The 26,277-nt window shown below is 46.8% G+C and overlaps 1 protein-coding gene across 1 annotated transcript; it reads right to left on the reverse strand.

Annotated features, from left to right (window-relative positions):
• Positions 1-817: 817 nt before the first annotated feature.
• On the reverse strand, positions 818-3,210 carry BLOC1S4 (biogenesis of lysosomal organelles complex 1 subunit 4). Its single transcript, XM_082603408.1, has one exon. It carries the CDS (start codon positions 2,240-2,242, stop codon positions 1,589-1,591), a length of 654 nt encoding a protein of 217 aa, XP_082459534.1. The 5' UTR covers positions 2,243-3,210; the 3' UTR covers positions 818-1,588.
• Between the last annotated feature and the right edge of the window lie 23,067 nt (positions 3,211-26,277).

Consider the following 26,277-nt stretch of genomic DNA (forward strand, 5'->3'; position numbering starts at 1 on the left):
TAGTAATACACGTTATGTAAGGAAACTATTTTCATATTCAGTGAATATGCAATAGACATATACTAATTACTTACAGTAGGTACCCAGCAGTCGCCAAATACTTAATGTAGGTTACCTGTTCTTTCCACTTCTAAATTCAGGAGTTCTTTAGTTTGTAATCAGTGAACAACCTGAATAAAAAATGTAAATGTGTGGGACTTCCCTGGTGGTGCAGTGGTTAAGAATCTGCCTGCCAATGCAGGGTTTGAGCCCTGGTCTGGGAAGATCCCACATGCCGCGGAGCAACTAAGCCTGTGCGCCACAACTACTGAGCCTGCTCTCTAAAGCCACAGCTACTGACCTCACGCACCTAGAGCCCGTGCTCTGCAAAAAGAGAAGCCACCACAATGAGAAGCCTGCGCACCACAATGAAGAGTAGCCTCCGCTCGCCGAAACTAGAGAAAGCTTGCGCGAAGCAACGAAGACTCAATGCAGCCAAAAACAAATAAAATAAATTTAAAATATATATATATAAATGTGTGACACAGAAGGTCCATGAAAGCTAAGGTCGGAGATTACACAATCAGATTTTTCACAATACACAGCTGAGAATATACCTACTTTACAAACCTCAAAGATCTATGATAAATGACACAAAAGCAACCTAAGCTCTATGCTTGAGTTCTACTACCTAGGAGAACCACCTTATAAAACAGATTAAAATCAAGATCAAAGCCTGTTGTACCTGCAAGGGATCTTTAACATTCCACGTCGTCACGGTGAAAGAACAAAATCCTAATACCAGTCATATTACCACACAAATAATTTAACTATTCACTTTGAGGAGAAATAAATATTTAATGCTGTGAACTATCTTTATCCCACTCCTAAAATCAGATACTCAACGTGTCTATTTTCAAACAAGCAAAAAGGAAAATACGTACAGTCCTTTTCAGATGGAAACCCTTTCCAATAAAATTTAAATTTTTTATTAATATTAATTATAAACCAAACGTTGGGAATCATATATAGACACGTTTGCTATGGACAAACTGTGAGGTCATACTTTCAAAAAAAAACTTCAGAATGAGTTGCAATAAATCAATACGTTTTCTCAGAAATTGTATAGTTTCCTTCGGTTTGCAATCCACTATACGGAAAGTTTAATATAATTTTAAATAATTTACCATCCTAGAAGTAAGCTATTGAAAACTGAATCACTATTAGGATCGAATTAACAAGGCTTCAAAGGCTCAGTTTTCCTAACGGTATACAAATATACAAATCTTGAAAAGGTAATACTGTTAGTTGAGCTGTAAAATCCATAAAAATAACAGTTCTGCCACAGTGCCCAGGTAAGTTCATTCATTTTGCTTCCCCGATGCCCCCCACCAAGCAGCTTTGAAGTTTCAAGTTTGAACTGGAAGACGTAGAAAATCACACATCCTTCGTGAAATGATGAATATACTGAGAAATCAAGTGTGCAAAAAATAAACTTTACAATTCCATACTCCAACATCACGTATATCTAGTAACAGGATTTTCAACTGATTTGATTACTACTCGAGAGAATTTCAGACCCGTCCTCTCGCAGCGTTGTCCCGCGGACTCAGACCTGAGGTCTTTCGCTGCAACAAGGAAAGTGGTCTTCGGTTCGAAACACGACGGGGGGTTCGTAGCTGGTCCCCTGGGACCTGCTGGAGGGCGCCTTGTTAAAGAAGGAGGGCACGTTAATTGTGCGCAGGAGTTTCCTAAACGTACTGGGGAACGTCCCCAGCTCGGCCTCCGCCCTGGAGACCTGCTCCTCCAGACTGGCTACACTGGCGCCGATCATCCTGACGAAGGCCTCCAGCCGGTCGATCTTGCTGTACACTCTCCGCATCTCGGTGGCCTTCGCGTAAATGCAAGGCACGCCCTCGCTGACCACGTGGGAGGAGTCGCCGCGCAGCATGTCCAGCATGCCCACAAACTCGTCCACCCTGGTGAGGAGGTCCTCCAGGCTCGCGTCCAGCTCCTCGACCTCGGGCCGCGGCCCCGCGCCAGGAAGCAGGCAGGCGGCGTAGCCCGCGGCGGCGCGGCGCAGCAGCGGCAGGTCCCGGCTGGGCGCGCCCGACTCCGGGCCCTCATCCTCCCACGGCACCGATGCGCTGCTGTGGCTCTGGGACACGTTACCGCTGTCCCCGCTCCAGGCCGCCACCTGGGGCTCGGCCTCCTCGGCCGGCCCCTCGCACGGCAGCCTGCAGTCCTCCGCGAAACTTTCCATGGCTCGCAACTGACCCGGAACGCCAACCCCGCTTCCGGCCTCTGCGCACGCAGAACTACTTCCGGCCTCTGCGCGAGCACGTACACGCACGCACACCCGCCCTTGCTACTGGCCTCCTCTGGACCGCGCATGTGCACGCGCACCCATCTCTGCTTCCAGCCTCGGAAAGCTCATGCACGCGCGCGGCGCTGTCCGCGCACAGGTGCTCACGCTCAGAGCGTGTCGGAAAAAACCATGAGCGTGTTGGGGAAAAAAAAAAAAAAACCCAACGTGTTGGGACTTGCCTGGTGGCGCAGTGGTTAAGAATTCGCCTGCCAATGCAGGGGACACGGGATTGAGCCCTGGTCCGCGAAGATCCAACATGATGCAGAGCAATTAAGCCCGTGCGCCACAACTGCTGAGCCTGCTCTAGAGCCCGCGAGCCACAACTGCTGATCACACATACCACAACTACTTAAGTCCGCGCGCCTAGAGCCCGTGCTCCACAACAAGAGAAGCCACCGCAATGAGAAGCCTGTGCACCGCAACAAAGAGCAGTCCCTGCTCGCTGCAACTAGAGAAAGCCCACGCGCAGCAACGAAGACCCAATGCAGCCAAAAATAAATAAGAACGTGTAACAGGAATACAATAAAGTTTGTGTATCTTAAGTGTACACACTGATTATTTTTTACATATCCATACAACCACATAACCTCCAACCAGGTCAAGATATAGAACATGTCCAGGAACCATGACGGTCTCCCGGCTACTGTCCCTAGTTTCTTCTTGCTGTTTATAGTTAAATGAAAGAGAAGTGAGATAAGCAAAAGGAAGGTTTGTTAAACGTTGATTTTTTTTTTTTTTTTTTTTGGCCGCGCGACTCGTGGAATCTTAGTTCCCCGACCAGGGATCAAACCTGTGCCCCCTGCAATGGAAAGGCAAAGTCCTAACCACTGGACCGCCAGGGAATTCCCAAACTTTGATATTCTTGATGACTTTGAAAGTTCTCAGCCTCTCCAGATGGCTAAAATAAAGAAACAATATTAGGGACTTCCCTGGCGGTCCAGTGGTTAAGACTTCACCTTCCAATGAAGGGGGTGCAGGTTCAATCCCTGGTTGGGGAGCTGGGATCCCACATGCCTTGTGGTCAAAAAAAAAAAAAAAAAAAAAAAAAGCCAGGGGCTTCCCTGGTGGCACAGTGGTTGAGAGTCCGCCTGCCGATGCAGGGGACTCGGGTTCATGCCCCGGTATGGGAACATCCCACATGCCGTGGAGCAGCTGGGCCCGTGAGCCATGGCCGCTGAGCCTGTGCGTCCGGAGCCTGTGCTCCTCAGCGGAAGAGGCCACAACAGTGAGAGGCCTGCGTACCGCAAAAAAAAAAAAAAAAAAAAAAAGCGAAGGCGTGGAACAGAGGCAATATTGTGACGGGACTTTAAAAATGGGCCACATCGGGCTTCCCTGGTGGCACGGTGGTTGAGAGTCCGCCTGCCGATGCAGGGGACACGGGTTCGTGCCCCGGTATGGGAACATCCCACATGCCGTGGAGCAGCTGGGCCCGTGAGCCATGGCCACTGAGCCTGCGCGTCCGGAGCCTGTGCTCCGCAACGGGAGAGGCCACAACAGTGAGAGGCCCGCGTACCACAAAAAAAAAAAAAAAAAAAAAAAATGGGCCACATCAAAATAATCTTTTAAAAAAAGAAACAAAACCAAAAATAGCTTTATAGTAAAGATCAAATCCAGGGTACTGCCAGAAAAAAACAAGGAGTTGTGACTGTAAAATACCTCTTAATCAACAGTCAATCAAAGAAAGAAATGGAAAATTTTATTCGAGCCAACCTGCGGATTATAACCTGGGAGACAGTCTTTCAGAAAGCTCTGAGAACTGTTCCACCTTTTAGAGGTCAAATCACAATTATATGGTTTTGAGACAAAGGATTATACATCAAAGTAACATACTGACGTTTTACATAGCCCAGATCTGCACGTGCAAGGCAAGCAGTGGGTCATCATGACCCCTAACGGCAGCGTTCCGCAACCTTTTGGGCACCAGGGACCGGTTTCATGGGAGACGGACGGGGGTGTGGGATGGTTCAGGTGGTAACACGAGCGACGGGGAGCGGCGGGGAGCAGCGGGGAGTGGCAGGTGACACTTCGCTCACTGGCCTGCTGCTCATCTCCTGCTGTGCATCCCGGTTCCTAGCAGGCCAAGGACAGGTGGGGTTGGGGACCCCTGCCTCACAGGATTGAGAAAGGAATGTTTTCTCCTAAGGAGTTCCCTCGCTAATGCCAGGAGAAAATTGCTTTTTTTTTTTTTTTTTTGGCAAGCAGGCACTCCTGCGTCTTCTAAGGGAATCTTGTTACTGTATAATGTAGATGCACAATGCACACTAAAGAGGGATAGTGGCCCACATAGGCAGAAAGAGAACTGTATTTAAAATTTTTTTCTTGTCCTGCCCTAAAAGTAATTGTAGGGCTTCCCTGGTGGCGCAGTGGTTGAGAGTCCGCCTGCCAATGCAGGGGACGCGGGTTCGTGCCCTGGTCCAGGAAGATCCCACATGCCGCGGAGCGGCTGGGCCCGTGAGCCATGGCCGCTGAGCCTGCGCGTCCGGAGCCTGTGCTCCGCAACGGGAGAGGCCACAACAGTGAGAGGCCCGCGTACTGCAAAAAAAAAAAAAAAAAATGTAATTGTAATTCATCAAACCCCCTCCCCTTTGATTGCCCAATTTATTGTTAAATAAGAAAACATCATCTTTGTCTAAAAAATTTCCTCCCATTTTCCAGTTGCTCAATCATTATGGGTTGAATGGGGAAAACTTAGAAAACAGAGAGGCAAATGTTGTAAAATATTTTTAAAAAAACTCAGAAAAATCAAAGATGGCAGCTCAAAGTACCATTCAATAAGAACAACTCTTTTTTTTTAATTTAATTTTATTTATTTATTTTTGGCTGTGTTGGGTCTTCATTGCTGCACGCGGGCTTTCTCTAGTTGCAGCGAGCGGGGGCTACTCTTAGTTGCGGTGAGCAGCTTACTTTGGTGGCTTCTCTTGTTGTGGAGCATGGGCTCTGGGCACACGGGCTTCAGTAGTTGCAGCAAGCAGGCTCAGTAGTTGTGGCTCACAGGCTTAGTTGCTCCACAGCATGTGGGATCTTCCCGGGATCGACCAGGGATCGAACCTGTGTCCCCTGCATTGGCAGGCGGATTCTCAACCACTGCGCCACCAGGGAAACCCCAGAATAACAACTCTTTAAAGAGATTAAAGATGTGCCTCTCAGAGCCTCTCAAACAATAGGGTCTTTGGGACTTTTGTCTAATAGAGTGAACCCCAATGAGATTCACAGGAAACCTATGAAGTATTTTAAGACCATATTAGAAGAAACACTGCAGCTAGAAGGGACAGAGATGGTACAAAATGAAACGCCTTTGGACACCCCAAGTTTCTAGAGCATGAAGCAGGCTGAGGAAATTACTCATCTGTAAATACATACTACCTATCATGAAAAAGGAAGTATGATTCAAAGGGCGGAACCAAGAGCCCAGATGATAGAGCTGAGAGCCATGGAGAGTTATTCATACTTTGAGACTGAACTGCAGAATTACTGTGCCCCAGTGACTCCTTTGTGCCTCCCATTTCGCCCCTTATTTGAATAGGAATGTTTATAACGGTTATCCTATGCCTGTCCCACAACTGTATATTGGATGTGTCAGGGGCATATAACTTGTCTTTTTAGTTTTAAAGTTCTATAGATCAAGTAGAACTGTAGTCTAGGTGCTGGATTTAAGAAACTACGATCATGACGGCTCATCCACATCTGACCTACAGAGCAAAATTTGGACTTGGAGATGCTGCTACAATAGGATGTAACTTTTGGGGCCTTTGGGTGGGGGTGTGGCTTGCATGTTGGAGGGACATGAATCGTTAGTGGCCAGAGAGCAGACTGTGGTAGCCAGCCTTCAAGATGAGCCCCAATGATCTCCATCTCTTGTTGTTCACACTCTTGCGTATTCCTTCCTGTTGAGTGTGTACTGGACATAGTGACTTGTTCATAATAAATAGAAAAACGCAGAAGTGGTGGTGTGTGACTTAGGGATTAGGTCGTAAGAGGAGTTGTGTTATTGTTACTCACCAGGGTTCTTGGCCTCCTTGATCTATAGAAATTGATTAAGAGGCCAGATAAGAAATTCAGGCAAGGCTTCGTTAAGTTTCCTGCTGCAGCAGTAGGGAGAGAGAACAAGTAACAAGTTCCCTTGCTCGCTCCCCGGGGGTGCAGCAGGGGGCGAGCTGCTTCCTTATATGGGGTGAGGGTAGAGGTGTGTCCTGGGGTCAGCTGGAGGGGTGGCTTAGGAGGTTTGCCCACCCCTTAGGTGGGGTTGAGTGCAGGGGGCATGCTCAGTACCCTGCTTTTGCTCCCGGCTCTTCAGAATTGGCAGTTGGGTTTTCGGTCTTTTTGTATCTTGTTGTCCATAATTTGCCCCAACTGCACATGCATGCAGTTTTCTTTTTTAATTAATTAATTAATTAATTTTTGGGGCTGTGCTGGGTCTTCATTTCTGTGCGTGGGCTTCCTCTAGTTGCGGCGAGTGGGGGCTACTCTTCACTGTGGTGCTTGGGTTTCTCACTGCGGTGGCTTCTCTTGTTGCAGAGCATGGGCTCCAGGCGTGTGGGCTTCAGTAGTTGTGGCACACAGGCTTAGTTGCTCCACAGCATGTGGGATCTTCCCGGACCAGGGCTCAAACCCATGTCCCCTGCACTGGCAGGACACGCAGTTACTTTTCTTTGTATTTTGTTGTTGGAGGAGATGTCTGCCCAGGTGTGCACACAGCAGCAAAGGGTCCCAGGTCCCAGCCTGTCTCATCTCTTTCTCTCCAACTGCTTGCTCTGACTTCTTGTGGACATCTATTGAGAAACTACATAGCAAGGAACTGAGGCCTTTTACCAACAGCCAGCAAAAAACAGCCTCCTTCCAGTAACAACAGGAAGTGGATCCTCCAACCCCATTCAAGCCCAGCGATAACTGCAGCCTAATTAAATGTCCTAAGCTGAAACTATGTGAGATAATAAATATCTCTTGTTTTCAGCTGCTAAATTTGGGGGTAATCTGTTATGCAGCAACAGACAATTAATCTACCATTGAAGGAATATACTACAATTTATTTGTTTTATTTATTTATTCTCTGGCTGATAAACATTTATGTTGTTTTAGCTTTAGGACTATTATAAAAAGCTCCTATGAATATTCTTCTATATCTTTTTAAAAATAAATAAATTTATTTATTTATATTTTTGCCTGCACTGGATCTTTGGTGCTGCATGAGGGCTTTCTCTAGTTGCGGCGAGTGGGGGCCACTTTTTGTTGTGGTGCGTAGGCTTCTCATTGCGGTGGCTTCTCTTGTTGCAGAGCATGGGCTCTATGGGCGTGGGCTTCAGTAGTTGTGGCACGTGGGCTCAGTAGTTTTGGCTCAAGAGCGCAGGCTCAGTAGTTGTGGCACAAGGGCTTAACCTGTGCTTGAACCCGTGTCCCCTGCATTGGCAGGCGGATTCTTAACCACTGTGCCACCAAGGAAGTCCCATCTCCTATATATCTTTTTGTGGATAAATGTGCTCACAACTACCGAGCCTGCGCTCTAGAGCCTGCGAGCCACAACTGCTGAGCCCGTGCGGCCACAACTACTGAAGCCCATGCGCCTAGAGCCCGTGCTCTGCAACAAGAGAAGCCACTGCAATGAGAAACTCGCGCACAGCAATGAAAAGTAGACCTCGCTCGCTGCAACTAGAGAAAGCCCGTGTGCAGCAACGAAGACCCAAGGCAGCCAAAAATAAATTAAAAAAAAAAATAGAAGTGTCTTTAAAAACAAACAAACAAACAAAAACCTGACAGACCTTGCACTTCTCTGATGGCACAGTGGTTAAGAATCCGCCTACCAGTGCAGGGGACACGGGCTCGAGCCCTGGTCCAGGAAGATCCCACATGCCACGGAGCAACTAAGCCCGTGCACCACAACTACTGAAGTTCACGCGCCTAGACCCTATGCTCTGCAATGAGAAGCCACCACAATGGGTAGCTCCTGCTTGCCGCAACTAGAGAAAGCCAGCGTGCAGCAATGAAGACCCGACGCAGCCAAAAAAATAAATATAAAAACTAAAAAAAAAAAAACCCAAAACATTGACAGACCTACAATGAGAGATGGACAAATCCACCACTAGAGCAGGTGACCACCACAAAGCCTCTCCCTGCGTGACTGACTGCTCAGGCAGGTAAGAAGACTTGGGACATCAGACAGGGATGATTTAAGGGGCCACATTAAGGAACTCTTCATCCATTCTTCTCTGAGTATTTATGCAACTATGGCTGTGGGAGGTAAAGAACGTGGGTGAAATGGGTGTGACGTACAGGACACTGAATAAATGGTAAGAATGTGCAGCCCACCCCAAGTTCAGGATGCCTTTAACTAACCAAGAATGATGTCATGGGTATTACCAGATGACCATAGGGCGGCATTTGTCCAGTAGCCTTTTTCCAGTTGGAGAGAATGTCTCAGGGTCTCCCTGGAACCCAGGCATCTTCTGTCACCTAACGAAACTCTAAGTCCAAACACAGAACCTATTTGGAAGTCCCAGTGTAGCTGGACCATAAAAATAAATTCCCGAGAGACTATGAAAGGGCCTGAGACACCTGTTCTCCAAGCTCCGCCTCAAGGGGCAGGGCTAAAATTGTCCACGAGGTGGCTGGTTACTTTACAGGAATCTCGAACAAATGGAATGCCAACTCCCCAAGAAAGCTCAAAGACAAAGTGCAAAACAATCATTTTTTTTTGGCTCAGAAAGAGATCGTCACTTGTCCAAAGTGACACATTAATAAGCAAGTGGCAGAGCCAAGAGTGGAACTGGCTCTCCGACCCCAACCCATGCCTTCTGCACCATCCACTGTCTGCTGTACCGTCAGCTGAGTCAGGAGCTCTTCCCCTGAGCATCTTCCCTCCTACTGGGCTCAGACAGCAGATACTGCCCTTGGGTCCCAAGGTGCAAATTTCATGCACCTGGTTGTCACCAGTTCACCATCATGGTGCCCAAGACCCAAAATGCCTTTGTCCAAGGGACTAACTTAGCTGACGAAACACCCAGATGCAGAGGCCTCAGCAGTTCTGTACTGAGAGATGGGGGCCAGTCAGATTGGAACCTTCCACACACCTCCTCTCCCCTGCCCACCTCTCCATGCAGCTTCCATCATCTAGAGCCTTCCCCACGCCCTGGCTGGGTTAAATGCTGCCTTCCTGTTCCCCACCCCCTCCACTTCCTCAGTCTCAGCACTTCTCACTCACTGTGGCAGGGTCTGTTAAACTGGCCGTCTCACCCACTATGGTACAAGCCCTTTGAAGGCGGCAGCTGTGGAAGAGTTGGGGCTACAACGTCTAGCACATATTAGCTCTTCCATATATATTCCAGTGTGCGAATGAACGGGTCAGTGACTCACTAGGGAACCAACTGTTTGGCGGTGTCCCGTGGACCTAGTACATCGCCAGCAAAATATTTGCTGAATGAATAACTGAACAAATACATAAGCAAATGCACTCTATGAAACGAGCTGGTGAGTGTCTGCTGGAGACTCAGCAGACACCTGGAACGTGGGACCTCAGTAGAAGGAGGGACGCCTGTATTTGGGCTCCCTAATCCCACTGAGCCCCAGGGATTCCTCACACTTCTCCTCAGCCTAGACGGGGTCCATCATGGCCTATTCCAAACATCCTCGAGGCCAACCTATGCTCACTGCTGCATCCCTCTACAGAGCGCTCAGCATCGTGGACTGCTGTTTAGAAAACTGCTGAAGACCAGGTTGCTGAGACAAGAGGCAGAGGTGCGCCAGGTACCAGCTGATGTTATGGAAATAGCTCCGGCGAGCTCCCGGGCAAGTTCCTGAGAGTTTTTTCAGCCCAAGCTTCCCCACCCGAAAAACAAGGATAATAAAATGACCCCTGAAATGTGTGAAAATGAGGTAAGGTATGTTAAGTGCCTGATCCCAAGTAGACTCTTGTTAATACAGACTTTTGCTTCTCATTTCACACACCCAATATCCTGTTATTGGCCAGCAGGTATAGGAACTCAGCTCGGGGGGTAACAGCAGAAACAGGATCAATGCTGTTTTCACTTTTGGCCCCTTGAGTGATCTTCGAATTTGACCTATCCCATGCCACTCATATCCTAAGACTGATTTCCCCCTTCATGAGTTTGCTGAAAGCAAAGGTAACAATCCCAATTACCACTTATTAAAGAAAGGAAATGTATTTCTTTGAATTAAAAGCATGTTTGCCTCAACAGACACCATATCAAAGATAGGGACTCACAAAGAATTCCCCATATTTCCACCCGCTGCCCTTTTCCACTTGACACTGCTGCACCGTCATCCACTGTCTGGCCAGGACAGGGACCATGGAGGGTAGGGCTCCTAGAGAGGGGACGTGCAGACCCTCGGTCCTCAACTCTGGCACCCCCAGCCGTGTTTGGCTGCATTCACAATGGTCCCGGGTATTATTCACTGGGTAACCCATGGCACCAGACACAATCATCCTTTCACTGAGAAAGAATGACAGACTTCGGGGGCGGGATGGATCTGAAACTGGTGGCTGCAGTTCCAATTCTGACAGACATCACAAGCAGGCAAAGGCAGTTAGGGCAGGGAGGTGGGTCAGGCCCTCATTTCCCTTCTGTGCAATTACAGCAGTAACACCTCCACCTTCACTGCTCACCCCTGCCCTGTCCATTTTCCGCGACCATATCTGCATCTTCTAAACCACAAAGAGGAAATTGTTGTTGACCTGCTCAAACCTTTCCATGGGTCTCCATTACTCTGCTTCTCAAAAGTTTTCAGCAAACTACCCTTAACTTCAGAAGGCCTTGCTACCCGAAGCGTGGTACCTGAACCAGCAGCAATGCCATTACTTGGGAGATTGTGAGAAATGCCTAAGTCAGGTCCTTAACTATAGGATTAGAATCTGCATTTTAACAAGACCCCAGGGGTTCAGATGCGCTTTAAGTGTGAATATCAGCATTGCTCCAGAGGCTCAGGACAGGGCAAGAAGTAGCTCCAAGTGGGAAACTTCTTTAGCCAGTGGTGTGTCATTTTAAAAATTAAAAAAATACTTTTTCTGTCAAACATTCAAGTAAGTTGACTATTCAGAATGCATCAATATATTCCTTGGCAACAGGTTCCCTACAGCGCATCTAGGTACAGCCCAGAACACAAGACCCCAGGTGGAGAAGCATGGACACACACAGAATCAAGTTTAAACTCTTCAAAGCTGTATGAAGACCTCCACAACCACGTTTCCTATGTCCCTCATTGCCTCCCTGTTCTCTCACAACACCCCAAAGCCCTCCCCACCATGCCACGCTTCTACCTGCCTATGGATCCCAGGGTCAGTACTGTACCCTTAGTCCCTGGGCCTGGGCAGTTGTGCCCATGCTTCCAGGCCCAGACCAAGAGTCCTTGGGTCTGAAAGCTTTTCCCCTCAGACTCCCCGATGCTCAGGTGACTCTCTCAGTGCTCCCACCACAGCATAAACACGGGGTATCCAAACCTCTTCGATGCCTTCAGCTGTCCTGGTTTACACTTATGATCCCACACTAATTACTACTAGGGCCACCCTTCACTCTCTTTTGTTTTCTTTTCTTTTTTCCCCATTTTTCACCGTGCCTCGCGGCCTGTGGGGTCTTAGTTCCCCAACCAGGGATCAAACCCGTGCTTTCTGCAGTGAAAGCTCGGAGCCCTAACCACTGGCCTGACAGGGAGTTCCCAACACCTTTCACTTTAAAAACTGCCTCGGTTTGACAAATGACATGACCGCCCTAAACAGGCGCTCAGGCCATGAGGCCCAGAACCATGGTCGAATCCTCACACATCCACACCCAGGCCCTCAGCATATCCCATCTGCACCGCCTTCAGGACGCAGTCCACACACGTGCCCGTGCCCGCAGCGACCAGTCCACCCCCAAGTGCTCCAGCTCTCCGTTGGCTGCTTCCCTCACTCTCATCCTTGCTCTACTCACAGTGATCAATTTTCAACAAGGCAGCCAGACAGCCTCTGCGCATGTGGTCAGATCCTGTCACTCCTCTGGTTAAACCCTCAAACTGCTCCTTCTGACCCACTGTCTACTGCTTTGTCCCACACCACTCGGGGCTCAGGCTGTTCCTTGCCTCTCTGCCCTGCTTGTCCCGCCTGCCTGGAGTGTTCTTTCCCTAGATAATCCTGTGTATATTCCACACACCCATCTTTGCCCAGATGTCACTATATCAGAGATGTCACCTGACCATCCTCTATAAGATAGCAGTGCGTCCCCAGCACCCTATCTTCCAGAGCCCCCTTCTTGCTTTTTCTACAGAACTTACCACTATCGGTGTTATTTCTCCCCCTGCCTTACTACAGTCAGGCACTGTTCTAAGTTTCTTATGAATATGAGATCCAAGTATACAAGCACTTTGTTCCCTGATGTTCCCCAGGACCTGCGGGCACTCAATTTGAACACATTTCCCAAATCAGAAGTATCTGACCTCCTTTTGACAATGACAACAATCAAGGAGACACTTTCATTCTGAAAAAAGTTTATATATCTCAACTTTTCTTGACCAACTCAATGGCTTTGGTCATTTGCACAAAGACTCTAAAAACTGGCTTTCAGCATTTGTTTTTCCGAGCCAATGAACTTCATCATAACAAGCTAGAGCTCTGACCTCAATCCCTGTGAGGTCTGCTCTGATGACCTAGCCTGGACATCATCTAAACCTGGAAGATGCCTCCTACTATCAGTTTGGGGCCTACCGTGGCCAGCTCCATGCTTTCCTCCCCAACCCTGCCAGGCTTCTGCAGAGGTCACATGCATCTAGCCCCTCAAACCATAATTATACCATATGAAATAATTTTAGCCCAAAGTCAGCAAACACATGTAGTATCTAGAACTCATCCCCCATTTCAGGTTACTCACCAGACAGGTTACAAGATGTACACCAGTTAACATGCCACAGAAAAATTATAATTCTGAAAAACCAAACAAACAAAGAAAACCAAAACAACACAGCTCCCCTCCGCTGATGTGCTGGACTGCAAAATCCCAAAATTCACACACCACCACTCGGCGTGCCCAGCAGCCCTCTGGGCCTTCTCAATCTTATCCAAAGTAGCGGCATCCACACCCTTGATTGGGGTTTGGATTCTTGCTTCGGCAGCTGCAGCCAAGTAGTAGTGTCTTCTTTCTTTCTTTTTTTTTCTTTTTGCGGTACGCGGGCCTCTCACTATTGTGGCCTCTCCCGTTGCGGAGCACAGGCTCCGGAAGCGCAGGCTCAGCGGCCATGGCTCAAGAGCCCAGCCGCTCCACGGCATGTGGGATCCTCCCGGACCGGGGCACGAACCCGTGTCCCCTGCATCGGCAGGCTGACTCTCAACCACTGCGCCACCAGCGAAGCCCCATTCTTTCTTGCAGAACTCTGACTTCAAGTCTGTTTCTTGGGTCCCAAATTCCAGGAAGCATTAAAAAACAGCAAAGCACAACAGTATACTTTCAAACTTTAAAAATACAATAAAATCACAGTATCAAAAATAGGACCACACAGCAGTTTACAATCAAGGCCCTGTTCCTGTTCCTTTACGTAACGGCATTTACTTAAAAGTTGTCTTTTCCAAGCTGAATGCACCTAACAGTCAAAATCCACATATGACAATATAATACTGAAACCATCTACCATACTAGTACTGGAGATTTAGTGTCTAACAGGGCGAAAACGCAGAAAGAAACGTAGGGAGAGAAAACGAAAGACTCTTGGTTTCAGCCTCTCCAAGCAATCATCCTCCTTACCAGCTGAACGGAGTCCATTAGCTGATAATCGAGAGTACGAGCGGGGTAAGTTCATCAACACGACGTAAATTCTAAGACTCTCATACCGAGGAGGCAAACAAGCAACCGCGACCACCCGTGCAAAATGCGACCACTTGCCCTAAGGTCATCTGAGACGGTGCAGGCGCATCGCAGCCGGTCTCTAAGGCGCCCCCTCTTCTTTTTTTGGCCCTACGGCCGGGGTTTTCACCCCAGCGACTGAGCTGGTCCACACTGTGCAAATATTTTACTAGAAAGGGTCTTGGGACTTCCCTGGTGGCGCAGTGGTTGGGAGTCCGCCTGCCAATGCAGGGAACACAGGTTCATGCCCTGGTCCGGGAAGATCCCACATGCCACGGAGCAACTGGGCCCGTGTGCCACAACTGCTGAGCCTGCGCTCTAGGGCCCGCGAGCCTGGAGCCCGAGCTCCGCAGCGGGGGAAGACACCGCAGTGAGAAGCCCACGCACGCCAAAGAAGGGTGGCCCCCGCTCGCCGCAACTGGTAGCCTGCGTACAGCGGCGAAGACCCAACGCAGCCAAAAATAATAAACAAATAAAATAAAATAAAATTTATTTTTTAAAAAAAGGGTCTTTACGGTTCACAACAACGTATCAAATCATTTTCTTCTAATTGCCAACGTTAAAAAAATAAAACGATATCTAAGCGAGAAGCTGAGCGGGGTATTATCCTTGTTCCGCCCCCGCCGCCCAGCGCGGAGGCTGCGATGCCGAGCGAGCCGGGTTCCCCTCCCCACCGCGGGCCGGGGCCCACCCGCCCCCGCGTCGTCAGTCACACCCGCTCCCGTGCATCCGCCGTTGCAGCTCCGCGGCCCTCCTCGCCGTCAGCGCGGCCTCCACCGCCTCCGCCTCCGCCTCCTCCACCTCCTCCGCCTCCTCCACCTCCTCGCACAGCCTCACCACCCTCTCTTCCGCCGCGGCGCCGCACTGCGGGCGGGGTCCCGGGCGCGGGCCTCCGAAACACCCACCTCCCTCTCCCGCAGCCGGCGCGCCTTCAGATGCGCGCGCACGTCCTCGCGCTCGCGGACGGCGACTCCCCGGCTGGCGGCCGGGAGGCGTGGAGCGCGGAGCCTTGGAACCTTTCCCAGGCGTCGTCGGGCGCACGTTCCCGCTCCGCGTCCACGGGGCGCCTCGCGCCGCCACCGTCCCGCGGCCTCGAGGCCCGCTCACCGCCCCCGGGAAGGCAGCCGGCCGACCGCGAGCGCTGGGCGCGGGGCTGAGCTCCCCGAAGCGCCGCTGTAGCGGGCAACAGGTTTTTGAGTTTTGTTTGTTTTTGATAAAGCTTTGCTTTTCGCCTGAAAGCCGCGAAAGCCACACCCAAAATGGCCCCCGCCCCGTGGACCGGCGCTCTGTTGCTTTGCAACCCCTTTCACGACACGCCGGGACCCTTTTACGGCCACGCCCCGGCTGGAAACACTGAGCTGGCGCGTGCCCGCGGGAGAGGGCGGTTGTGCTGTTGTCACCGCTCTTCCCGTTTCCCGGTCACGGCTTTTCCCTTGGGTCTTGAGGGCATGGATTTTAACTCTTGAGTTGTGATAGTGATTTTTCCACACCAGAAGTACTGAGTTACACCAGACACTGTGACCAAGGGCTGCGAAGCTCCCGGCTGCCTGCCTTCCCCACCTCACTGAACTCCCCAAAGCAAAGGTTGATTTGGCGCCTCAGCCCTAGCCACCTGGCACGGAGCGGGTCCTCAGGGAGAGTTTATTAAAGCGAAATCTCGTTACCAAACTAATGTCTGCGAGGAGGGCTCTAACCACCCTGTGTGTCAGGGATGAGTGATAAGTTCGTGTTCTCGCCCCGTGGCCCCTAGACACGGTAACCCTAAAGATCGTGTGCCCACGCATTCCCTGTCGGGGACACAGGACGCCTGGGGGCCGGCGGGGCCGCACGAGCAGCTTTCTCCCAGGGCTCGGGCCGTCTTCCTAGTGACGTGGCATGTGCTCGTTTGGGAACCAAGCTGAATGCCTGCCGGGCAACCCCAGATCTGGGTGGAGGCCGTCTCTCCCACTCAGCCCTGGGGCACCTGTCCCAGGCCGTACCCTTCCCTCCCTAGCCTGCCCTCCAGGGGCCACTTCCCAGTGTGGCTCAGACACCCGGGGGCAGGCGTCCATTCCTGGGTCCGGGTGCCTGTCTGGGTGTGTGGGTGGGAGGCTTTGCTCCCTCGCCTCGCCTCACCTTGGGGAGTCCCTTGCGCCAAGTGCCCAGGACCCTGAGGGCTGAAGGCGTCGCTGTCCTGAGCAGATGGAGGTTATCGGGCGCGGGCCGCTGTGGCTCCTGGGGGGCCGGGGATGGCTGTGTGCGTGGGCTGGGTGCACGCGGGGTCTTGGCCGCCCCGGGACTCTGCACAAAGGGCCCCTCCTCCTCTCAAAGCCATTGATGGAGCTTCTCTGGAATTGTTTGCCAAAATCCCAAGGTAGAATCCAAGGGTCCAAGACCATTTGCATCCAGCACACGTTTTCCTTTTCTGTAGGAACTTTTTTGTTGTTGTTGTTGTTTTTTTGTTTTGTTTTGTTTTGTTTTTTTTTTTGCGGTATGCGGGCCTCTCACTGCCGTGGCCTCCCCCGTTGCGGAGCACAGGCTCCGGACGCGCAGGCCCAGCGGCCATGGCTCACGGGCCCAGCCGCTCCGCGGCATATGGGATCCTCCCAGACCGGGGCACGAACCCGTATCCCCTGCATCGGCAGGCGGACTCTCAACCACTGCGCCACCAGGGAGGCCCCTGTTGTTGTTTTTTAACCAGCACCACACCATGCTTCAGAAGGCCATGGTTCATCTATCCTGGATCGCTACAGTGAAGTATTACAGTTGTACAGTTCCCAGTCTGGCCTTGGCTTGCTCGGATAAAACTTTGTATGTATTTTGTAAGGCATAGATTCTAAATTGTAATGATGTCCTGTGCAAAAAGAAAAAATATTAACTAAATTGTAAATTGTATTGTTTTAACGTATATGCGTGTTTAGCGACGTTTACATTTTGAAATAAAATTTATGATCCACTAAAAAAAAAGATTGGGGGCTTCCCTGGTGGCGCAGTGGTTGAGAGTCCGCCTGCCGATGCAGGGGACACGAGTTCGTGCCCCAGTGCGGGAAGATCCCACATGCCGCGGAGCAACTAGGCCCGTGAGCCACAACGACTGAGCCTGTGCGTCTGGAGCCTGTGCTCCACAACAAGAGAGGCCGTGACAGTGAGAGGCCTGCGCACCGCGATGAGGAGTGGCCCCCACTTGCCACAACTAGAGAAAGCCCTCGCACGGAAACGAAGACCCAACACAGCCATAAATAAATAAATACATAAATAAATAAATAATCACATTACAGAAGAGTATTTTAAAAAAAAAAAAAGATTGTGTGTGTGGTGGGAGGGCGCTGCTTGCACAAGTGCTGTGGACTTGGGCCTCAGTTTTCCAGTGGATCATGTAAACAAAAAAAATGTTGTCTGCCATTCCAGTTCTGTTAATACAAGGATCAAGCCATTAGCCACTGTGGTTGCCCCCTCACCTCACTGTGGTGTGCCCTGAGAGGAATTCGGGATGGAAAAATAGAAAGGATTTTGTGCTTTGGACATACCAGCCCCGAGATAGTTCAGATAGGTATCTAAGGAAAAATTTCATTCACCTCAGATTCTTGCATCTTTCCATGCACAGAAAAGCACTGAAGTCATTAACTTGAGATGTCTCTTTCTTTGTGATTAGCGGTAATCTTTTGATATTTGAAACATGGTTTTTTTCCAGCAAAAAAAATTCGTATATAGCCTGGCTCCTCTGTTGCCTCTTTGGAGCAGATCCTCAAGAGCCATCTGAGAGACTGTTTCCCAGGCTATAGTCCTCAGTAAGGTCCCCAAATAAAACTGAACTCACAACTCTTTTTTTTTTTGAAATTTTGTTTTATTTAATTTTTTTATACACCAGGTTCTTATTAGTTATCCATTTTATACATATTAGTGTATACATGTCAATCCCAATCTCCCAATTCATCCCACCACCACCACCACCCCCTGCCACTTCCCCCCCTTGGTGTCCATACGTTCGTTCTCTACATCTGTGTCTCTATTTCCACCCTGGAAACCGGTTCATCTGTACCATTTTTCTAGGTTCCACATATATGCGTTAATATACAATATTTGTTTTTCTCTTGCTGACTTACTTTACTTGGCATGACAGTTTATAGATCCATCCACGTCTCTACAAATGACCCAATTTCGTTCGTTTTTATAGCTGAGTAATATTCCATTGTATATATGTACCACATCTTCTTTATCCATTCGTCTGCCAAAGGGCATTTAGGTTGCCTCCATGACCTGGCTATTGTAAATAGTGCTGCAGTGAACATTGGGGTGCATGTGTCTTTTTTTTTTTTTTTTTTTTTTGGCTGTGTTGGGTCTTTGCTGCTGTGCACGGGCTTTCTCTAGGTGTGGTAAGCCGGGGCTACTCTTCGTTGTGGTGCGTGGGCTTCTCATTGCGGTGGCTTCTCTTGTTGTGGAGTACCGGCTCTAGGTGCGCAGGCTTCAGTAGCTGTGGCACGTGGGCTCAGTAGATGTGGCTCTCGGGTTCTAGAGCACAGGCTCAGTAGTTGCGGCACACAGGCTTAATTGCTCCGTGGCATGTGGGATCTTCCAGGACTAGGGATCGAACCCGTGTCCCCTGCATTTGTAGGCAGATTCTTAACCACTGCGCCAGCAGGGAAGTCCCAAAATGCCCATTATTGAAAATCTGAGAGCTTAAAAAGGACAAGAGAGAGGCCTCTAGGAACTGAGGGTGACCCCCAGCCGACAGCCAGCAAAGACATGGGGACCTCAGTCCTACACCCTCTAGGAACTAGATTCTGCCAACACCTTGAATGAGCCTGGAAGCAGAATCTTCCCAGAGCCTCCTGATAAGATGCCAGTCAGCTAACACTTTGCTTTTGACCTTGTCAGACCCAAAGCAGAGAAACCTGCTAAGCTGACTTTCAGAAGTGTGATAATAAACTTTGTTGTTTTGAACTGCTAAATTTGTAGTAGTTTGTTACAGTAGCAATAGAAAACTAGTGCAGGAGGGGTCTGGTTGGAAGTGGGGCTTGAAGTTTAGTCTGCAGAACATTTATAGAAAGTTAGAAGAAAGTTGATCATGAGCCTACAGATGGGGGAAAGTGAATAAAGACCCACCCCCATGCCTTATTCTCCTCTGACCTCTCTCTCTTTTTTCTTTCTTCTTCTTTTTTTTTTTTGTTGGCTGCACTGAGTGGCCTGTGGGATCATAGTTCCCCAACCAGAGATTGAACTCAGGCCCACAGCAATGGAAGTGCCTAGTCCTAACCACTGGACCACCAGGGAATTCCCCTCTGACCTCTCTTTTCATTCATTTTGGACTCTCTCTCTGTGTCTCGCTTTCTCTCTCTCTCTCTCGTTATTTATTTATTTATTTATTTATTTATTTATTTATTTGCGCCAGGTCCTCGTTGTGGCAGGCAGGCTTCTTAGTTGTGGCGTGTGAACTCTCAGTTGAGGCTTGCATGTGGGATCTAGTTCCCTGACCAGGGATTGATACAGGCTCCTTAGTTGTGGCGTGTGAACTCTCAGTTGAGGCTTGCACGTGGGATCTAGTTCCCTGACCAGGGATTGATACAGGCTCCTTAGTTGTGGCGTGTGAACTCTCAGTTGAGGCTTGCATGGGGGATCTAGTTCCCTGACCAGGTATTAAACCCGGACCCCCTGCATTGGGAGTGTGGGATCTTATCCACTGCATCACCAGGGAAGTCCCTCTCTCTTTTTTTGCTAAGATGTGTGTTGCAAGTATCTTCTCCCAATTGAGACTTGACTATTTTTTCAAAATAGACTTTATTTTTTAGAACACTCTGTTTTACAGAAAAGTTGAGAAGATAGTAGAGAGTATGTGGTTCAACTTTTCACTTTGATGAAGGTTTCTTTGATAAACACAAGATTGTAGTTTAACATTAAAAAACAATTATGGTAAAGTATGGATACCATAAAATCTACCATTTTAACCATTTAAAAGTGTGCAGTTCAGTGGCATTAAGTATATTCACATTGTTGTGCAACCATTACTACCATCAATCTCCAGAACTTTTCATCTTTCCAAATTGAAACTCTGTACCTATCAACCAATAACTCCCCATTCACCTCCCCCAATCACTGGCAGCCACCATTCTGCTTTCTGTGTCTGTGAATTTTTAAAAAATTAATTAATTAATTTTTGGCTGCATTGGGTCTTTGTTGCTACACATGGGCTTTCTCTAGCTGCCGCAAGCAGGGGCTACTCTTCGTTGCGGTGTGCGGGCCTCTCATTGCAGCGGACCAGGGCTCGAACCCGTGTCCCCTGCATTGGCAGGAGGATCCTTAACCACTGCGCCACCAGTAAAGTCCCTGTGTCTGTGAATTTTAATGCTTTAGCTTTAAAAAAATTGAGGTGAAATTCATGTAACATGAAATTAATGACTTTAAAGTGTAGAATTCAGTGACGTTTAATGTATCCACAATGTTGTGTCACCAACAGCTCTCTAGTTTTAAAGCTTTTTCATCACCCCAGAAAAACACCCATTACCCATTAAGTAATCACTCCACACTCCCCTTTCCCTCATCCCCTGGAAATCACTAATTTATTTTCTGTCACTATGGATTTACCTATTCTGGATATATTGTATGTATTAGTCTGCTGGGGCTGCCACAATGGAATAGTACAGAATGGACGGTTTAAATGGCAGAAATTTATGTTCTCACAGTTCTGGCAGCTGGCAGTCCAAGATCAAGGTGAGGACAGGTTGGTTCTCTGGGTCCTCTCTCCTTGGCTTGTAGATGGCCATCTTCTCCCTGTGTCCTCACATGGCCTTTCTCTGTGCATGAGCATCCTTGGTATCTCTTCTTCTTCTTATGAGGACACCAGTCATGTTTGATTAGGATCCCACCCTTACAACCTCATTTAACCTCAGTTACCTCTTTAAAGGCTACTATGGTCTGAGTGTTTGTGTCTTCCTCAAAATTCATATGTTGAAATCTTAACTTCCAACGTGATGGTGTTAGGAGGTGGGCCTTTGGGAGGTAATGAGGGTTGTGGAATTAATTAAAGAACCCTCAGCTGAAATTGGAGTCAGGACAGGCCATGTAGTGTCAACAACTCCAAACAGGAAGAGACCTAAGCCTACATCTCAGACAGGAAGGTGTTGCCTACTTTACTATCCAGCAGGAAGAAAACCTCTCTCCACCAGATGACAGCCCAGCCAACCAGAGACTATAGCAGCCCAACCAATGAGAAGCCTCCATACTTTGGATTGGACTCCCAGCTCCTCCGCTGGACTCTTTAGTTATTATAGCCCCTCCCAAATATCCCTCTTTCCCTATAAAAGCAAGTTCCTCTTCCTTGTTCTCTGGATTTGCCTATGGTACGCCAAATGCAATTCCTCTGACTATTCCTCAATAAACTCAGTTTTGCTCGTAAAATAACTGGCTATTATATTGTTAAAGTTGGTAGGGTGGGGCTCCCCTGGTGGTGCAGTGGTTGAGAGTCCGCCTGCAGATGCAGGGGACACGGGTTCGTGCCCCGGCCCGGGAAGATCCCACATGCCGCGGAGCGGCTGGGCCCGTGAGCCATGGCCGCTGAGCCTGCGCGTCCGGAGCCTGTGCTCCGCAATGGGAGAGGCCACAACGGTGAGAGGCCCGCGTACCGAAAAAAAAAAAGGTGGCAGTGTGGAGTCCCCATAAATGGGATTAATGCTATTATCAATGAGACCCTTCAGAACTCTCTAGCCCTTTCCACCATGTGAGGACTCAGTGAGAAGACATTGGCTATAAACTAGGAAGAGAGCTCTCAGCAGAACTTGGTCATGCTGTCACCTTGATCTTGGACTTTGAGCCAATTTTATTTCTAGAACCCTAGATAAACTCTGCTACTAATGCTGAAGATTTAGCTTTAGATTCTTTCAAATCTATGAACTGTGAGAAATAAACTTCTGCTGTTTATAAGCTACCCAGTCTGTGGTATTTTGTTATAACAGCCCAAATGTTAGACAAAGTCTTACTCACATTTGGGATTACAGTTTCAACATATGAATTTTATTTATTTATTTTTCAGATTCTTTTCCATTATAGTTTATTACAAGATATTGAATATATTTCCCTGTGCTATACAGTAGGACCTTGTTGTTTTTCTATTTTATATAAAACAGTTTGTACTTGTTAATCCCAAACTCCTAATTTATCCCTCCCTCCTTTTCCCCTCAGGTAACCATAAATTGGTTTTCTATGTCTGTGAGTTTGTTTCTGTTTTTTTTTTTTTTTTTTTGGCCATTCCATGTGGCATGTGGGATCTTAGTTCCCCCTCCAGGGATCGAACCTGTGCCCCTTGAGGTGGAAGCACTGAGTCTTAACCACTGGACTACCAGGGAAGTCCCTGTTTCGTAAATATGTTCATTTGTATCATTTTTTTAGATTCCACATATAAGTGATATCACATGATATTTGTCTTTCTCTGACTTACTTCACTCAGTATGATAATCTCTAGGTCCTTCCATGTTGCTGCAAATGGCATTATTTCATTCTTTTTATGGCTGAGTAATATTCCATTGTGTATATATGTGTGTATATATATATATATATATATATATATATGTCACATCTTCTTTATCCATTCCTCTGTTGATGGATATTTAGGTTGTTTCCATGTCTTGGCTATTGTAAATAGTGCTGCTATGAACATTGGGGTGAATGTATTTTTTGAATTAGAGTTTTCTCTGGATATATGCCTAGGAGTGGGATTGCTGGATCATATGGTAGCTCTATTTTTTGTTTTTTAAGAAACCTCCATACCATTTTCCATAGTGGCTGAACCAATTTACATTCCCACTAACAGTGTAGGAAGGTCCCTTTTTCTCCACAGCCTCTTCAGCATTTTTTATTTGTAGACTTTTTAATGATGCCATTCTGACCAGTGTGAGGTGATAACCTCATTGTAGTTTTGATTTGCATTTCTCTAATAATTAGTGATGTTAAGCATTTTTTCATGTGCCTGTTGGCCATCTGTATGTCTTCTTTGGAGAAATGTCTATTTAGGTCTTCCTTCTGTCCATTTTTCATTTGGGTTTTTTTGTTTGTTTGTTTTGATATTGAGTTGTATAAGCTGTTTGTATATTTTGGAAATTAGCCCCTTGTCAGTCACAGTGTTTGCAAATATTTTCTCCCAGTCTGTAAGTTGTTTTTGTTTTGTGTATGGTTTCCTTTGCTGTGCATAAGCTTTTAAGTTTGATAAGGTCCCATTTGTTTATTTTTGCTTTTATTTCCATTGCCTTGGGAGACTGACCTAAGAAAACATTGCTATGATTTATGTCAGAGAATGTTTTTCCTATGTTGTCTTCTAGGATTTATATGGTGTCATGTCTCATATTTAAGCCTTTAAGCCATTTTGAGTTTACTTTTGTGTATGGTGTGAGGGAGTGTGCTAACTTAATTGATTTACATGTGGCTATTCAGCTTTCTCAACACCACTTGCTGAAGAGACTGTCTTTTCTCCATTGTATATTCTTGCCACCTTTGTCTAAGATTAATTGACTGTAGGTGTGTGGGTTTATTTCTGGTCTCTCTATTCTGTTCCATTGAGCCACATGTCTGTTCTGGTGCCAATGCCATGCTGTTTTGATTACTGTAGCTTTGTAGTATTGTCTGAAGTCTGGGAGGGTTATACCTCCAGCTTTGTTCTTTCTCCTCACTATTGCTGGGTGTTTTGTGTTTCCATATAAATTTTAGGATTATTTGTTCTAGTTCTGTGAAATATGTCATGGGTAATTTGATAGGGATCACATTAAATCTGTAAATTGTTTTGGGTAGTATGGCTATTTTAACAATATTAAATCTTCCAATCCAAGAGCATGGGATATCTTTCCATTTCTTTCAATCATCTTCAATTTCCTTTATCAATGTTGATCAATCCTTTATCAAGTTCTCAGCATCTTTCCCCTCTTTGGTCAGGTTTATTCCTAAGTATTTTACTTTTTTGATGCAATTTTAAAAGGGGTTTTTTTTTTTACTTTCCCTTTCTGATATTTCATTGTTAGTGTAAAGAAGTGCAACAGATTTATGTATAAACATATAAATTTTAGGGGACACAATTCAGTCTACTTTGGTCATTTCATATAAAAGGAATAATACAATATGTGGCCTTTTGTGTCTGTCTTCTTTCAGTTAAGATAATATTTTCGAGTTTCATCCAAGTTATCACATGTATCAGTACTTCATTCCTTCTTATGGCTGAATAATATTTCATGGATGTACCACAATTTGTTTATCCATTCACCCATTGATGGCCATTTGGGTTGTTTCCATCTTTTGGCTATTATGAATAATGCTGCTCTAAACATTCTTGTAGAAGTTAATGTTTTAACTTTTATGAAGACAAAATATAAAGCTTTCCTTTTATGCTTTCTTTGGGTCTTATTTTAAGAAATCCTTCTCTACCCTGAAGTCATAAAAATGTTCCTTTATATTTTCTTTTAAAATATTTAGTGTTTGGTTTTTCTTATTTATGGATAATCCATCTGGAAATGAGGTTTGAGGCAGGAATCTAATTGCAATTTTCTCCACATGTATAGCTAGTTAGCCTAGCCCTGTTTACTGAATATTTTATCCATTCCCTCTGGTCTGCATTGTAACATCTGTCATGTGTCAAGTCTCTATTTTTGCTTGTGCCTGTATTTGTTCCATTGGTCTTTATCTCTGGGCTATGATCACACTGACAATTACTAAATTAGCTTTATAGTAAGTATTGATATCTGGTTAAGTATGGCAGATTCCCTTCCTGGATCTTCTTCAGAAATGTCCTGACTTTTGCTTGTTCATCTAAAATTTGAATCAATTTTTAAATTTTGACCCAAATGATCAAACAGACTCACCTGATGAGATTTTTTGGGGATTGAATTGATTCATTGGACCATTTTCGAGAAGAAGTACAATACTAATTCAGTCTACTTAGTTGTTCCTCATTGTGTTTTAATAGAATTTTATAATTTTGTGCATAAAGATTTTACATCCATTTTGTTAAAATTTCATAGTTACCATTTGTATTGGATTGAATAGTGATCTTTCCCCAAATACATGTCCATTCTGACCCTCAGAATGTGACCTTATTGAAAATAGGCCTTTGCAGATGTAATTAGTTAAGATGAGATCATACTGGATTAGGGTGGCCTTAAATCCATGATGGGTGTCCTTACATGAAGGCCAAGCAAAGATGCAGAAACACAGGGAAGCTGGTCGTGTGACAACAGAGACAAAGATTGGACTGATGTAGCCACAAGTCAGGGAAGGCCAAGGACTGCCAACAATCACCAGAAGCTGGAAGAGGCAAGAAAAGATTCTCTCCTAGAGGCTTCAGAGGGAACATTGTCCTGCCAACACCTTTATTTCTGACTTCTACCTTGCAGAACTGTGAGACAATCAATTTCTATTATTTTAAGCCACCTAGTTTGTGGAAATTATGGTATCCATAGGAAAATAATCCACCATTAAAAATTTTTTTTGAATAAACAAATGGGACCTTATCAAACTTAGAACCTTTTGCACAGCAAAGGAAACCATAAGCAAAACTAAAAGACAACCTACAGAATGGGAGAAAATATTTGCAAATGAAGCAACCGTCAAGGTATTAATTTCCAAAATATACAAACAGCTCATAGAGCTCAACATCAAAAAACCAAACAACCCAATCAAAAAATGGGTAGAAGACATAGACAGACATTTCTCTGAAGAAGGCATACAGATGGCCAACACACACATGAAAAGATGTTCAACATTGCTAATTATTTGAGAAATGCAAATCAAAACTACAATGAGGTATCACTTCACACCAGTCAGGATGGCCATCATCAAAAAGTCTACAAATAATAAATGCTGGAGAGGGTGTGGAGAAAAAGGACCCCTCCTACACTGTTAGTGGGAATGTAAATTGGTATAGCCACTATGGAGAACAGTATGGAGGTTCCTTAAAAAACTAAAAATAGAGTTACCATATGACCCAGCAATCCCATTCCTGGGCATATATAAGGAGAAAAACTCTAATACAAAAAAGGTATATGCACCCCAATGTTCATAGCAGCACTATTTACAATAGCCAAGATGAGGAAGCAACCTAAACGTCCATCGACAGAAGAATGGATAGAGAAGATGTGGTACATATGTACAATGGAATACTACTCAGCC

This window comes from Mesoplodon mirus, assembly GCF_964341445.2.
Source record: "Mesoplodon mirus genome assembly, chromosome: 2".
NCBI classification, from domain to species: Eukaryota; Metazoa; Chordata; class Mammalia; order Artiodactyla; family Ziphiidae; genus Mesoplodon; species Mesoplodon mirus.